The 17,252-nt window shown below is 41.0% G+C and overlaps 1 protein-coding gene across 1 annotated transcript in view; it reads left to right on the top strand.

Annotated features, from left to right (window-relative positions):
• znf236 (zinc finger protein 236) overlaps window positions 1–17,252 on the top strand; it is a 44,522-nt gene that overhangs the window by 16,320 nt on the left and 10,950 nt on the right. The window contains exons 13-26 of the mRNA XM_079164989.1: window positions 1,322–1,582; window positions 1,760–1,992; window positions 2,647–2,733; window positions 5,105–5,247; window positions 6,056–6,159; window positions 7,873–8,024; window positions 8,620–8,796; window positions 9,220–9,553; window positions 10,573–10,676; window positions 11,264–11,698; window positions 13,418–13,563; window positions 15,200–15,431; window positions 15,520–15,711; window positions 16,633–16,791. Of these exons, the coding sequence (XP_079021115.1) occupies window positions 1,322–1,582; window positions 1,760–1,992; window positions 2,647–2,733; window positions 5,105–5,247; window positions 6,056–6,159; window positions 7,873–8,024; window positions 8,620–8,796; window positions 9,220–9,553; window positions 10,573–10,676; window positions 11,264–11,698; window positions 13,418–13,563; window positions 15,200–15,431; window positions 15,520–15,711; window positions 16,633–16,791 (2,759 nt within the window). The remainder of the gene's footprint in view (window positions 1–1,321; window positions 1,583–1,759; window positions 1,993–2,646; window positions 2,734–5,104; window positions 5,248–6,055; window positions 6,160–7,872; window positions 8,025–8,619; window positions 8,797–9,219; window positions 9,554–10,572; window positions 10,677–11,263; window positions 11,699–13,417; window positions 13,564–15,199; window positions 15,432–15,519; window positions 15,712–16,632; window positions 16,792–17,252) is intronic.

Below are 17,252 nucleotides of genomic sequence, written 5' to 3'. Positions count from 1 at the left end.
CGTTTGACCAATATGACTTTAACCAGTCATACCCCTGAAGCCAACCCATGTTTTTGTGGGTTTATCTATTTATCTAATAATTGGCTAAGACAAGGAAAGTTTACCGTAAGGGTGTCCTTTTCTGTTGGAGTCTAATGGATTCACCTGTGCTATTGGGAGATTATATAATTATGTCAGAGAACTACAGAGAATAGTGTTGAGCTCGGCAAGTTTACTTTAAGTGATGTGTTTGGTTTGTTAATAAAGTACCAAGGGAGGCAGGATGAAATGGATGAGAGAGAGAGAGAGAGAGAGAGAGAGAGAGAGAGAGAGAGAGAGAGAGAGAGAGAGAGAGAGAGAGAGAGAGAGAGAGAGAGAGAGAGAGAGAGAGAGAGAGAGAGAGAGAGAGAGAGAGAGAGAGAGAGAGAGAGAGAGAGAGAGAGAGAGAGAGAGAGAGAGAGAGAGAGAGAGCGAGCCGAAGTGACCAGCTCCGACCTGGGTCCGACAACTATACAGCTCCGCTCCATACACTCTCATATAAACATTTCTAGCCTTGTCCTTAATGGGTATACTAAATGTATACCCATGCTGATCTGGCTATTTATTAATTGTAACAGTGAATGAATTGCTACCCGGCTGTTCATATCAAATGCACATTATAGACCCTTCTGTCTGCTTCCCTTCCAGAAATTAGATCATCTGTATGCAGGGAGTGCAGTTAGTGAAAGTGTGGGCTCCATGCAGCTTAAGGAGAAGCAGTGGGGGGGGGCGGGGCTTAGAGAGGGGTCAGTTGAACATCTACCTTTACATCACTGGCTCTTGTAATACCTGACATAAATGAACAGTACAATTACTTTTTTTTTTTTTAAACTTACTCTAAAATATCTCTGACAGTCATGCATAAAACAAAAAATAATGAAAGCAAGTATGATAAATTGCCGAATAATTTTCTAGCCGAGGCAATTGTCTTCCTTTCAACGTTGAGAGCTTAATCTAAATAATGGTGCTGTCATCCTTGCAGTGTTTTCAGTGACAGCTCCCATGATTCACTGATGGATCTGGAACGGCATCATTGTAATAACCTTGGAGTTGGATTCAATCGGGCCAAGCAATAAACTGTCATGAAAGTTTGCACCAAGAAATGCATCGTTACTTTCCAAAGTGTTCTGCAGAGGTAGCAATGTTGGGGAAAAGGTTTTGCCCACATAATATTACTACATTTGATATCATTTCAATTGAAAATATCAGCATTAGCAAGAACATTTTTAATAACATGCTGCTGCCGTATACATTATGCCCCCCCCTTAAATCTAAATTCTGAAACTTCCTTTTATCATCCCAGGTCTCATACAGGAGAAAGGCCCTACAAGTGTGTGCAGTGCAGTCGAGGCTTTGCCTCCTCAGGAGTCCTCAAGGCTCACATCAGGACCCACTCAGGCCTAAAGGCGTACAAGTGCCTGATGTGCGACACCACGTTCACCACCAGCGGCAGCTTGCGACGCCACATGACCACCCACAGTGACCTACGACCTTACATGTGCCCCTATTGCCAGAAGACCTTCAAGTCATCACCCAACTGCAGGAAGCACATGAAGACACACAGGTTTGGGCTTTGCTGTGTGTTTCTTAGTCATTGTGTTCTTTGTGCACTGTTTTTGCCAAATAGTTAAGGAGCATTAGATACGCAGTGACAAGGAAGTCATGAACAAACCAGTAAAAATGTAATAAAACACTAATATATAAACTCTTCGGTTCTGCTTGTCTTGTTCTGCCGAACCAGGTATGAACTGGCCCAACAGCTGCAGCCCCAGTCAACAGATGACCCCTTAGGAGGGGGCACGGTAGACCACGATATGCAGGTGGAAATAGAGGGAGATTCCCTCCAGCAACAACCTGATACCTCAGTAGAGCAGCAAAGTATGCTGGGACTGGGCCAGTCAGAGGATGTGAATGGAAGTCAACAAGTGACAATGGAGGAACCCCTGACAGACCAAGCACTTGTACAAGGAGAAGGTAAGCAGGAGTTGCGTGGCCAGATGTGGCACATCCTAGATTGATTACTTAACAGGCCTACTGGGTACAGGGCCAAGGTCCCTGGACCAGAGTGCATATATAAAGTAATTGTTAACATTTCTTGTTGTAAAGTCAACCAAATATCTACAAAAAGACTACAAATGGGTGCAAAATGACTGTAAAGAGTCGCCTTGCTAGTTTAGAATTGGCTTTTCTAAAACTACCTCAGTTTTAAAATGCATGTCTCGTGGTCAGGTTCAGTACTCTTGACCTCAGCTATCTATATTTGATGACATTTTAATAGTGTATAGACTAGAAATTCTACCCTTCATACAAAGGTTTAACAGAGGATACAAGTCTATAGAATATAGTATGTTCATATTGTTCTCAAAAGCAGCTCCTACTCTAATTCGCTAGACCTAATCTAACCCCTATTCTTCACAATAATACAATTATTATAATTTTACCAGAACAATTACACTATTTAATCTGCTGTTCAAGTGCGCCTTAAGGCTATAGCATTATTTTAACCTCAACTAGACTATTTTTGACCTTAACTAGGTGCAGAACAGTTCAGACGACCTCTCTATCCAGCTTTGTGAGTGACAGACTAACCTGTTGTATTGCTGTGCGTCTCTTTCTTTGTGTTGACAGACTCGTATGTGACGACTCAGAATATCAGTCAGTTTGAGACACCAACACTTCCCCAGCCTGCCTTTGACCAGCAAGCTCTAACACAAGGTACAAACACACACACACACACACACACACTTTCTATCTAACCAATTTCACGCATGCAGACGTTTCCATTCTGTCCCCCCTTACCTTCCCTTAGAAAAGTTTCTAAACTCTTTTGTCTGTAATGCATGAAGATACACTATTGAGTTAGGGTTTATGTATGACAATGAAGTAAAACATGTTTACTGTCATCTCTTGTTGTGCAAAACATATGTTTTCTGATTGAAAAGTGAATAGACAATGAGCTGTAGCAAGTCGCTTATCGTTCCAGTAATTACCCTGCAGGGGTTTTCTGCTAAAATAGCACATTTATTGTACGGTGTACAAATGTTGGCCTCGATAAATCACCATAGTAATGAAATCTTTCAATTTTAGAGTATCATTAAAAAGAAATCAAGCATTAACAAAAGAAAAAACTTTTGTCAGCATCACTCAAAGGACACAGCAGCTGCTGGTTGTGGGTAAAATCCAGACTCAATACAATTCAAACAGTTAATTTGGTCATAGAGCGATACAAGATACTTTCACAGATGGTACTTGTACCATCTCAATGCTTTCTTCCTCTGCATCGTGTTACTCTTCACCCAGTGTGGTGCAGTCAAACATGTGGTTGCTGCCTTATTCCAACACCAACTAAATCACTATAGCGCCGACCACAATTCCAAGCCAGTTGGCATAACTTAGTGGTGCTGGCCGCCTGGGTTCTGTGGAATCAGAATAGCGTGCACTGGCAGCATAGCACCCTTAGAGCAAATAGAACACCTTTTTTCATTCTCTCAGGAGGCACTACAGCCTATATCTGAAAACGCAAGTACCTGTCCAGAACAGACCTGAAATGTAATCATTCTTATGTGGCCTTGAGAGCCATCACATTTTCAAGGGCACAAAGCATATATGGGACTGAGCAAAAGGGGTAACTTGGGCAGCTAATCATACTTTAACCCCCAGTATACCACTGCCATGTATTATATATTATAATGTAATTGTTGATGATATCACCTTTAACCTTGCGCCCTTGGGTTTCATGTGGGGAAACCCTGTGTTGTTTTGTCATTTTACTGTGTTTGCTCACAGCAGTCATTGTACTTATCTCAAAGTCTTGGTCACTTGGTAAATTGCTGCAGCTCCAGGTTCACATGGCTCTGCAGCAAAATTAAAGTCTCTTAAACTGCCAAAGAATGTATAAATAATGAGCCCCCAGACAGCCAAACTGCTAACAAACTGCTGTGGGTTATGCCGTGGTTACTTTCGTTCTGAAATATCCAGTCGTAGGCACAATTTGCAAGCGTTTGAAATTTGAAATCATAGCTTTTAATGGACAAATATACATTTTTAAATGTAATCTATTATAAACAACCTTTTATTTAGTTTTTTACTGAATATTTAAACACATAATTTCAAAGGATAGTTTTAGTATTCTCAACCCATAAATGAGCTCTTGATAGATAGCCTCTGGTTTCAATGCATTGATTGTCAGTCACTTTAGAAAGAATTGTCTGCCAAATAAATGTAAAAATGCAGTCAATAACAAATAACGAGAGATTTACAGACGACTCACAACAGACAACATTATAAACAATATGCTGCCACAATACTGTAGTGTAACACACTCAAATCAACATAAATTAGTGGAGCTCAGGAGCCCACTTAGCCACTAAATCAAAAACACTCAAAAGACAATATATTAATACAATCAATGTATTAATAAATAAGAAAGCAGATCATAAGTGATGCACCTGAATGCCAGTAAATATGAAATAAAACGTTTAAGATTACCAAAGGCAAAAAGAATACATTTAAAAAATATATTAAAATCACTATGGAAGGAGCAGATAAAACAATAAATATATATTCTAAAATATAAATACTTATGTGTTACTGTTTGTGTATGTACATTGAGAGCGAAGTGGAATAAAGCTGATTCTGATTATATGTAGCATGTGTTTTCTCTACTTTTAGCAATAATAACATCAGGCAAAATATGTATTAATAACATATTGTTGGCTAAATATGAACACAATGTTCGGTTACAGGAACACTTAAGCAGGAGTTAAATGCTCTCTCGTCTCTGGTCTTTTAATAAATGTATTAATTGGAACTTCAATAGCTATTGTGGCCACATTCAATTCCTTAGCAGAGAATAGCAGACTCAAGGCTGTACATCATTGAGCATTCTTCTGCTGCAGGCAGTTCAGTACTTTAAAATCAATGAAAGCCATCCTCCCTGCTGACGGGCCACGGTTCTGCCTGTTGTTTTGCCGTGTTGTGCAGAAGTTGGATACTTTGACTGAGATTTCATAGTTTGCTGTACATAAGAAGTGCACGTCTGATCAACATTTCAAGAGACTGATTATTCCCTTTTTGCTTCCTTCAGGCTTCACCATCACTGATTCAAGCTACAGTCAGTCTCAGTTCTCCACCGTCCAGCAGCTGCAGGATTCCAGCACCCTGGAGTCTCAGGCCCTGTCTTCCAGCTACCACCCCCCGAATCTGCTCCACGTTCCCAGTGCGGAGGTGGTGAGTCCTGGGCCTCCACATGTACCACTAGCCCTTTCGTGCCCTCATCTGAACTTCAATTCTCAGATTTAGAAAGCTGATTTCTAAATAATAATAATTCACAGTTTTGTAATTGTTTTTAGTGATGATATTTGAGACTGACTTCAGTCCCATGGGTTGTCTTGAACATACACCACAGGCTCCACTTAGATCATTAGATTAGATCATTTGATTTCATTTTGGAGCAAGTACCTCCAAGATTTGCATATTGGTTCCAAAATGTCCATAAAGTTGAATCATTGCGTCTCTAAAAACAGTTAAAACAACAAAAACCTCTATACTCAGTATATTTTACCAAATGAAAATCTACAAACGCTAACTGGTAATGCAAGGGATATTCAACTTCATGTTTACATACATTACAATGAGTGTAAAAGCTACAAGGCACTAGTCCACTCATGGTTTGTTTAGTAATTCATTGATATCAAGTTAAATGCAATTATGGGTTTGATTTCGTCCAGCTCAATGTTAGTAATTAGATTTTTGAACATTTGTTGAATGAGAAGATTAACTTGTAACTCCAATAATAAATATTGCAAGAAATATACAACTTTTTAGATGAATGAAATGGTTTACTAATAGTTTGTTGGTAATAATCTATTAACTATTTGTAGGTGGCCTAACTGAATATTTCTCAAAGAGTTGAACTATTTATTTGAAGACATATCTGTTACTTTCAAGAGTTTATGTTTGATTCAATGTATTTATGAATATATGTCAATCTGCATTAATGTGGGTGTATTTTGTTGATTTGTCTTGTATGATCTAGACTAATGGGCTTCTTCAGCAGAGCAGTCAGGATGAGCTTCAGCTGACCTCTGAAACACAGGACTACCAGGATGACAGCGAGGACAACTGCAAGAGAGCCTACAGGTTGACTTCTAAATAGTTTATTTGTTTGTGTATGTGTGGGTCCATGCCTGTATATGTGTGAGTGGGCATTAGAAAGTACTTCCACCTCTTCAGCTTTTGAGTCTCAACTTCTGGTTCTTCGTCTGCCATCTTGGCACACCTTCATTTCCATCGGGAAGTTTTATCTTCCTTTTCTTATGGATCCTTTCAAACTCTGAGTAGTTATAGAACATTAGTGGACATTGATCTCACGGTCTTAGTCTAGCATTTGGGTGGGCCATTCAAGGACACCCTGTGACTTTCCCATACCTGCTCCTGTTGTCTTGGGTGAGTGATTTTATTTGTATTGAAAAGTGAATCTCGGCTAATTCTGATGTTTTTTAATGTTTGTTCAATGTCCCTTCAAATCTCACCGATCATCAAGCCTCCTCATGACTTGATGCTGCTGCCATAACCTCATGTCTCACCAGACATGGTGTTAATCATTCCATGGAACGTACCTGGTTTTCAGCAAAGACTTCAATTTTGTCAACTCAAACTAGGACAATCTTTTTCAACATGCTCTCAGAGTATTTTGAGAGCCATTTAGCAAACTCCAGGTTACTCAGGAGTGGCGTTCATGCCTCCATTTTGGCCTGATTGCATCGCAGCTCTCTGGCCTGATGAGCTGTGGTGCTGCAGAGATGGGTTTCTGTCCCAACAGGTTCTCCTATCTCTGGACATGAACTGCTGCTGGCCTCCTCTTTGTCTTTTGTCTCAGTCACCTACTTGACCAAACGACCCCTTTTGCCAGATGATTGGCATTTGCCGGTCATACTCTATCTCAAAGGGCCGTGATCATTGATCATTGTGAAGGTTAATAGCAGGTCTAAACCGGATATAAATACTGAGAGTTGGGCAGGTATGCACAAGTACTCAAGTAGTTTAATACCAGATACTTCCTGTAGAAACTCTCTTATCTGAAATCAGTGTTTGTATTGCGTTGTGTTCCACAATACAATCTTTTTCAGGGCTTGAAGCGGAAATAATGACAGGCACAATCATAAACACTGAAACCAGGGAAATGAAAGGCGTTGTTTACAGCATTCACAAATGACTGCCTTTAATACCTTTACCTGACGTTTGTTATCGGCATCTTTCATCTCAAGCTTTTCCCCCATAAAGCAATAGCATTTAGAGACATGCCCCAGAGATACTTTCATGTCTGCCCAGGTATCTAAGGCGTCTCCTGAATGTGTTGTAGTCACTGTTCTTTCTGTATATCAGACCTACAAAGAACTTTGTCACAACTTTGTGAAAGGCAGAAATCAAGTTACCGTCCATGCTTGTTTTATGAATTCATTCATGGGATGTGATTAAGATGCAATAAATAAACTTAGGTCCTCTGCATCATACGTAGTTGGATATTTCACCCTGAATATTTACCGCTCTGACAAGAACAGACTTTGGAGAGGAATAGCAAAACCAGTTTTGATCATTACCACACTCTATGTTTTCCTCCCCAACATCAGCTTCATGTTTATGCATGTCTAGTGAGGGATGATGGTAACGGTAGAGGGGATCTTTTCCTATAGAAATGTTTTTGTGAAAGTTTACACCATTGGCGTACTACTTATCTTTTTCCATTAAAAATAAACCATGTCCACCGTCAGCCCACATGTTCTGGTCTGTCTGTCATTATCATCAAATCATACTGTAAATAATAGCAACAAAGTTTATTTTCTTCCTTTTTAGGTGCAGTTGGTGTAATAAGGGCTTCAAAAAGTCAAGCCATCTGAAGCAGCATGTGCGCTCCCATACCGGGGAGAAACCATACAGATGTCATCTCTGTGGACGGGCCTTTGTATCCGCTGGAGTGCTGAAGTCCCACCTCAACACGCATACAGGTGAGCTGGGAAATCTCCACATGTCTCCCTAAATTAATTCGATTATAAATTAATTATTAGAACCTATAAAGGTTATTGGCACTTTTAAATATATTATATTCCATTGTATTTAAATTAGAATATTTAAATGATTAAAATCCAAATGGCAACAAAGTGAATTGCCTTATTTCCCAAAGCCTGGACGTGCATTGCATTCGCACTATGATTACAAATTAATACAACTTTTTGAATCAAACTTGTTACGCTATTTCATCCCATAAATCCAAGATATGTGGACAATTGGAAAAAGGAAAATACCCAAGGTACCATAATAAAAATAAGGTCATGAAATGAAGGTTTTACAAAGTACCTAAATGTCTTCAAATCGGTTAGATACAGACAATGCTTCATTGACAATAAAGTTTCTTTTTAGGGACTTTTAGCTATAAACATAAGGTAAATTAGCAGTATGAGAATGAGGTTATGGAGTTTTATAATTTTTATTTTTTTGGTGGTTCAAAAATCATTTCTTCTAGTAAAACCCCCAAAAACCTTTTAAATAAAACTTCCTGCAGACACTGTGTGAAACCCTGCCTCTCTCATCTCTCGCTGACAGGAGTGAAGCCTTTTAAGTGTAATGTTTGCGACGCCTCATTCACCACCAATGGCAGCCTGAACCGCCACATGATTATCCACATCAAGTCCTTCAAATGCTCCATGTGTGACGAGAGCTTCAGGACCAGCCTGCTGTGTAAAAAGCATATGAAAAAGGAGCATGCCGTGGAGGATCAAAGTAAGGACGTCTAGACATTATTTGGACGTGTCATTACATGACTTACATGATTACGTCATTACATGATTATTTACACACAGGGTCATTCAAATTCTATTGTATGTCCATAGTTAGGAAGTTCGTTTAAAAACGTATCCAAAATTCTAGGGAGATGAAACTGATTTAAAAAAGAAGAGAAAGGGGAAAATGCTAGAGTCTATCAGCATGCAACAGATGGATTTTTTTTCTTTTGACTGTTTCTACACTACAGGTTTAAAGTAACGTGCGTGTGTGTGTGTGTGTGTGTGTGTGTGTGTGTGTGTGTGTGTGGAAGTGATTTCCTGCTGTTGGTATGAGTTTTACTCACATAGAAAGTGTTTCGATTTACTCAGCATGAAGTGTAACCCAAATACACATAGTGACAATAGACCCCGATTCTCACAGTTATAGGTCTGGATAGTCAAGATGCTGAGGAAGAGGAAGAGGAAGAAGAAGAAGAAGAAGAAGAAGATGACGAAGAAGACGAGGACGGGGAGCAAAAGTCAAAGAGGAGGGGTTTGGAAATCATCACTTTCACTGAGGAGCAGGCGGCAGAGCTGGCGAAAGATCCCGGTGAGGAGGCCTCGGTGTCGGAGCGGATCCTCGCCCAGTCGGCGGCTGAGAGGGATCGAATCAGCGAGATCAAAGACAAGGCCGTGGAACTGGAAACGGAACCCAAGTTTGCCAACTGCTGCAGCTTCTGCCCCAAGAGCTTCAAGAAGCCCAGTGACCTGGTCAGGTAAATATCACGTCAGCTGGCCACGGTCTCAATGACGCAACGTTTGATTACAATGAATACACTACATACGAGCACTTTAAGAAAATTCTAGTATTTTTCAACCCGGGTCTTATTCTCACGATTGTGGCTGATATGGATCACCCGCCACCTTCATTATAGACAACACATCATAAGAAGCATTGTGAGCCTCCTAAAAGCTTTCTAAATGTACTTACATTTTACACAAATCATTTCAAACACTTGTCCGAGTCCGACAGACAGTAAACAAAGAAATTAGCCCCCAGATGTCCAGTCATGGAAAACTGGACAGTGTGTCACTAAACAGACTTCAGATGAAGCGTTTTCAACAGCAACACTCCGCCAACTTATGTTTATTTTATTGTTATAAACACATTCTGACCTGTCACCATGGCTATTATAACAGTAGCATGAAAAACTGATCTAGTTAGCAGCTCTGTAATACTACAGCAGTAGTAGAAAGACTCTCGTTTTCTGGCAGTCCTACAGTATGTTTTAATTGATGTTGTAAAACTGCTCAGATGTCATTCCACTATCATGGCTATCATTCTTACAATACTGTACCCATATAGATGAAATATGGACCTATTAAATAAAGTGTCGTAGGTCGTCCAAACTCCCCATGCAATTAACAGAGGCAGTTATGTGTCAGACTTCCTAATTAAAGATGAAAAGTGGGAAAATGACAGAGTCAATACAAAAATACACTAGGTCATTCTGACATTCAGAAAATAGCTTTGAAATGGTTTCAGATTAGGGAGAAGAATTGTTTTAAATAAATATATAATTGAAACTATATATATTTAAAATCTCTCCAGAAGCCGGGCCATATTATTGGGCCACTTCTCTTTAGAACTGAGCTTTGACTTGTCTTCTCCCGAACAAGTCAGACACTCATCACATTGAGCCACATTTATTATCGAAGTTTCCATATTTGGAGTCCACTTTTAAACCTCTCATCTGTCCTTGTGCTCCTTTTGACGATCTGCTTCATTGTCCAGGCACATTCGGATCCATACAGGAGAGAGACCGTACAAGTGTGATGACTGCGGGAAGAGTTTTACAGTGAAATCTACCCTGGACTGCCACGTGAAGACACATACAGGTTAGAGCTTAACGACATTGAGGTTGAAGTCGTTTTACTTTCCTACAGGGTTACTACTGGTGGTGGAATTTCTGGAACATTGTGGTATTTGAAGAAGTGGAATCTTAGATTACTTGAAAGGAATAGTTTCACATTTTGGGAAATATGTTAGATTGAAACCACTCTCTCTCTCTCTCATATCAATCTCAGCAAGAAAGCAAATACGCCAATTTCACAAAAAGTTGAACGATTTCTTCAGCAGGAGTTTATCAGAATGTGCTGAACAGCAGTTAACATGTGTAGGTGTTCTGCAATGGTTTCCAGCCCAACTGTATTGAAACCTTGTTAAATACTGCAGGGAGAGAAACGGTTCAATAAAAGCCTCCTGAGCTGATTGCAGACTCTTTTGGGGCTGTCCTTTTTCATTTCAATGCTGTTTGATATTATCAACTATCAGGACAGTTACATGACTGATTTCTTACCAGATCCATCTTACACACAGAACGGAGAGGACTTCTGACATTTTGAACACAGAGAGACAACAAGCTGGTGAAGCCTGGAGTCGTGAGCCACACGTCTTATTTACTCTCCTTACCGTATCTTTGCAGGTCAGAAACTCTTCAGCTGTCACATGTGCAACACCTCCTTCTCTACAAAGGGCAGCTTAAAGGTGCACATGCGCCTCCACACCGGCTCCAAGCCCTTCAAATGCCCCTTTTGCGAGCTCCGCTTCAGAACTTCGGGCCACCGCAAAACCCACATCCAGTGCCACTTCCGGCCGAGCCTCGACAGCCGCAGGTCCAAGCGGTCGGCCTCATCTATCGGTCAGGGTCAAGACCCAGAGACTGGGCAGACTGTGGGACTGGGCCAGGGGCAGCAGGCAGCATCTTCAGACATTCTTCAACCTGTGGGTCTGCTGCAAACGTCCAACTCTGACCCCAACATTTACCTCCCAGCCAATCAAGTCCTGACAGGGCAGTTTGACCAGAATCTACTGCAACCGGGTCTGGTAGGACAAACCATCCTGCCCGCCTCCATGTCAGGTAGGGATTATGGATGGACAAATGATAGCTTGTAATTAAAAGAACATTTGCATATTTTACTGCGATGGATGCAGAGCAGGGAGTCAGGCATCTGTTTGTTAAAGAGCTTTGATTTTATTACCTCAAAAGTCATAGTCAGCCATCGTCATCAGGCATAAAGCACTGGATTTTACTATCCCAAAGAGTCGCTGTGTGGTGTTATAGATGACCCAAAACACATCTTTATTTGAATTTGGCACTTACTTTGGTCATAATATCAGGTTAATGATTAATTCACCGCTCTGGGTGTGACTGAAATGCAGCGAGGGATCATTAATTCTAATGACAGTCGGTCAGTGAGTCGGTAATCAGTTGCTCCACGCGACATAAATTACAACACCATGCCTGATGTGGCAAATGCTTTGAGGAGGAAGGTGCTTTATCAGCCAAGCCACCTTCTGTGTAACCCCTTTCCTCCAAATCCCAGGATCACATTTTCAAGACAAATCTGCTTTTTTTACCAAAAGAGGAGGTTTATGATGTGATAAAGCACCCTGGTGCCACAGAAGGAGCATCATTGTTAGGCTTTCACAGGTTTTGCTGTATCAAATGTTGATAAAACGGCTTGGCAGAATTCTAGATTATGGTCTATATTCACTACAAACCCCCTTTAATGGAACGTTTTTGTAACATTCACTGAACATTTTGCAAATGTGTGCACTCCAGATTTGCTTTTTGTATTACACAAAATTGAAATAACAGTTTTCTAAATTGTAAGAAACAATGAAATTGTTTATTCGATTGGGTTTGTAATGCTACGTGAATGCATAATAAGGGTGTTACAGGGCAGCTGTGATTTCTGAATGCACCGCTATGCACAAACTTTCTCCAGAACACTCGTGTTCATTTAAGTCAAATGTGTTTACTGAAGTCTGGCTACGGTTTGCAGCCATCAAATGACTTTCCCCACACAGCTCCCGGAGAGCAAAAGTTGGGGCTAAATAGGTTTTCCAGTCATTGCCTTCTTCTTCAAGCTTACTGCTCCAGATTCTCACTCTCTCCTTCCTTTTTTATTTTTTTTGAGAAAAGTGGAAGTGCATAGTACACTGCAGGCAAACCTCTCCCAAAAGCCTCTATCCTTTCATCATCTGGGGAACAACTGAAATCCTTTCTTTGTTATCTCTCAATCTCTTGGCGGTTCTTATTCATGAGATATTCAATGCCCTCACTTCAGGGATGTTCTTGCTGCAGCAGAAACCATCAGGTCACTTCCACAGCTCAGAGGCCTAGCAGTGCATATAATGGGCTGTATGTCACGCCTTTACATCTGGCCTTTGACACAAGCTGTTTATTGTATGTGCCTCCAGGGTCATCGTCGTCTGGTACCATTAAAGTAGCTCCTTTTCCCCGTTTAAATCAACAGTTTCAGGCATTGCACTTTGTTCATGACTTCATGCTTCTATACCTGCCACAACCCTCCTATTCACTGCAGTGATTTCATTTTTTTAATCTGAGAATAAAACCGTTGTAACCATTACATTTTCTGGCATGAACAGCTGGTTGAGCTAAACGGTACGTTATTAATATAATACGCACACATCTTGAAGCTGTAACAAACTGTACTTTCTTTCCCTCTGCTGCCTGGAAGGTTAATTAGGGTTTAACATTAGCACAAGTTTAGTACTAATAGAAAAATGTGAAATATCTAAATATGTCTTTGTGTGTGTGTGTACGCTGCAGCTGCAGGAGACCTGACCGTGTCTCTCACAGATGGCCTGACCACACTAGATGGCATCCACCTGCAGTTGACGCCTGCCAACCTGGTTTGCCCCAACGTCCAGATCTCTGGCATCGATACCAGCAACATCAACAACATCACACTACAGGTTACACACACACACACACACACACACACACACACACCAGCTACTCAGCATTGTGTTATTACCCATGCGTGTCATCACCGTGACCTCAAAGAGATAGTTCTGAAGCGGGGTTGTATGAGCTACTTAGCCATAGATGGCAGTTGACACGCCCCCAGATTGGAGAAGAAGACAGGAGTACAGGCACGGGAGCAAAGCAATGTACTGCTGTGCACAAGCCAAACGTATTTTAGCCAACTAAAAGAAAGACCCATCACAAAACATCCATGTTAGTTTAAATGTACGCTATATTTTTTTAGATTTTCACACCTCAGACAGCCCTTTCTGGTGGAGAACTGAAGCCGTTAAATTCATCTAGGCTCTCTTCAAAGCCACCAGAATCCTCAAAAACAGTCATTTTTCCTTGCAGAACATGGGAGTTGTGAAGTAAAATGACTGTTTTTGTGAAAGGAGTCTCGTGTCTTTTGAAGAGAGCATAGATAACGGCTTCAGTTCCCCGTCAGAAAAGGCTGTCTGATGGCAAGGTAAAGTGGTGAAAGTATTCTATAACCTTTGTAACAGTTAAAGAGATATATAAAAAAAAAAGATTAGGTAGGCCTCTTTTTACGTTGTTAAAATATGTTTTGCTGCGGCATCCGTCCACAGCAGTACCTTGCTTGGCTTAATTTTCATAATTGAATCGAGCCGAAGTCGTCTTTAAAAATATTCCTGGGTTGCAGATCATTTTGTCCGAACCATTTCACTCAATTTAACAGATTAGTTTGTGCATAAAATTGTGCATAACGTACAAGCAAGGGCTTGTACGTTTCATTTACACAACTAAAATGTAAAACCAGCGTGTCAACATTGCCTAATTAATGAGTCATTTGATGATTTAACCAGGGGATTTGTCTGCAAATGTATTCAGAGCAGCAATGATGTGGTTAGGAGGGCTTCAACAACTATTAATGAGTTGCTTTTTGCTGCAGCTGCATTGCCATAGTGGCACTGTAATGATGCCCCTGTATTTGTCCGGGGCATCTTTTGGCAGTAGCTGTACAATGGAAGATTGGGTGTTTTTTTTTACCATAATATGTGTTGTGAGCATATATGCACTAAACCAAATGAGCAGTCTAGTAGAAGAGAAATCCTACAATACCACAAGAGCACCAGAACATGATTAAACAAAGCTGCTGTGCTGGGAGCGCATTATGAGTTTTATTCAGTCGGCTGTAAAATTAATTAAAATAAATATTTTCAACGTATCAGATCTGGGGTTCCTATCCAATCAGTTTTTTTTTGTGTGTGGTCGACTGATATGATTTGGATATTGAAATTAGTTCAGATAGTGTTCATATCCTTTCAGACGCGTCTATACGTTTCATTCTAGGATAGAGCAACAGAAGCCTCCCAGCCTTAGTGTGTAGACCAAAAATTATATCGCCAATTTTCCTCTTTATTCTTGGAATATATTGTCAATCACAGATTTAAGTTGTCCAAAAGTAGAAGTATCATAGGGTGGAATTTTCCCCAATGACCGTGAAACATTTTTGAAGCAACCATCCTTAGGCTGTGGCCATACATTTCTACAAGTCTCTCTCTCCTTTTCCTCCTCGACATCACCCTTCCTCTTCATCTGAAGTAGTGCTTTCTCTTCCAGATTGACCACGCCCTCCTCCAGCAGACCTTACAACAAGGCGGCCTCCTCTCTCAACCCCTGACCGTCGACGCTGGCCTCGTCACCCATTCTGGCAACCACCTCATGTCCGTCACTGACCCCTCAGTGTCTGCCAATGTTGTTATCCACCCGCTGACCAGCCTGGCCCTGCAGCCCTCCGCCATCACATCTACTCAGGTCACAATGGCCAGCCTCTCCGAGCAGGATGCCACAGGTATGTGTGTGTGGCCTCAAAAACAGAACAAGACACTCTCTGTTATGAGCTGAAATAGCTGATTGTTGCTTTCCTGTGGATTCTGCAGGTTCTCAGGACCTAAGCCATGTCATAGGCAGCTCTGGACTGGTAACGGGAGGCACCAGTGGACAGGAGATCACATTGACCATCAACAATTCCAGCCTGACTCAAGCCCTTGCCCATGTTCATGCGCAGGCCTCAGCTTCTGGTTCCAGCAACGCAGCAGGAAACCCTCAGGAGATCACCCTCACCATATCAGGTATGGAGCACCTAATAATGCAGGTCCAAAGAAAACAACAACAACGTACAAATGCATAGCTGTTTACTGTATACAGTTACCTTGTCCTCTTCACAAGTGTGGAAAGATGAAATGGAAATCCCCTCAAGGATCTGGAACACATTTATTGATTTCCTCACTCAGGAGAGCACGTTGGCAAGCAGAGAAGAAACCCAGATGCAATATTAACTCAAACTTCATTTTGAAGCCGCTTCACAAATAATGATTAAAAGCCACAGTATTAGAGGTTATGAGTGATATGTCCTCTTCACAAACCATTTCCCCCACCACACATCGTCTCCAGCACAAAGCCAGCTGGTCGTAAATCATCTGTGGATACATGTTGTACCCACAGTGTAGAGGTAAGAGCCTCTCTGAGCCCCTTTGAATCCAGATAGATCATTCCCTGCCTTTACCACTGGAGCAGTCCCAGTGTTTCCTCTAGGCACTACTTTGACCATCTTTCAATCAACATTCGGATATATATATTACTGTATTGCGATTGAAATCCATTAGGTTAATGCAAAAGCACGCTATTGTTATATATAGCTTCATGTTTTGTTTTTCTTTCTCTTGAAGCTGCATCATGACATTTAGTGGAGATTCTTTCCACAAGTTATTGATTGTTCTTTTCTTAGGCAGTGGAAAAGAATTGAAGATGGTTCACAGTGCATGGGTTCCAAGAAAAAAATGACTCTCTCAGTTAATCCAAAATTAGATTTTATGTCTTGTCATCCCTGGAGATGTTCAGAACAACACACAAATGGACCAAAACATTCTACATTCTATCCTACCCTGGTACAAGAAAAAAACAAAAAGAGCTTGAAATGTGAATAACTGTGAAAAATATAGCTCATTTATTCAATTCTGGACTATAAACGGCTTTTCTCTATACTTTTCCAGGTCAGGATCTGCTCCCCCAGCATAGCCACCCTAATGGGGCTGAGATGACTGGCAGCATCAGGCTGGCGTCGCCACTCAACAGCCATCCCACCAGCGCAACCCTGACTATCACCAATGATCACCTCCTACCTCAGAGCCCCGCAAACACTGGGATGACAGGTTAGGACGTGTATAGATGAATGTGTTTCGTATCTAGGTTACTTCTTTGTTCTGAAAAGTTACAGAGTATTCAAAGCAAACCTGAAGTGGCTTTTATGTTTGCAGACTTTTTATATTAACGATTCAAAAAAGTGGTTACAGACTGCTTTTCCTTGTCTTTGCACTCACTGCCAACCATGCAACGTATCTCCAGTCTGCTACTAGTTTTCTTTTACAAGGCATTTACATACAAAGAAGGATACAAGGAATAACAACTTACTCTAGAAGAAGTGAATCCCACCTTGTCTCTCAAGTTTGCCAGACATCAGTTAGTTAGTCTTCAATCAGATCGGACTCAATGATAAGTGAATAAGAGGGGATCAGTACAGTTCAGTCCCTCATTTATTGAAATTAATTTGTCTGATCTGCTGGCCTTCCTTCCTTAGAATTATATACTGTATCGCCCTCTGAAAAACTTCACA

The sequence above is a fragment of the Pholis gunnellus genome (assembly GCF_910591455.1).
Source record: "Pholis gunnellus genome assembly, chromosome: 8".
Lineage (NCBI taxonomy): Eukaryota > Metazoa > Chordata > Actinopteri > Perciformes > Pholidae > Pholis > Pholis gunnellus.
The sequence above is the reverse complement of the archived record's forward strand: the minus strand, read 5'-3'. Positions and strand labels throughout refer to the sequence as shown.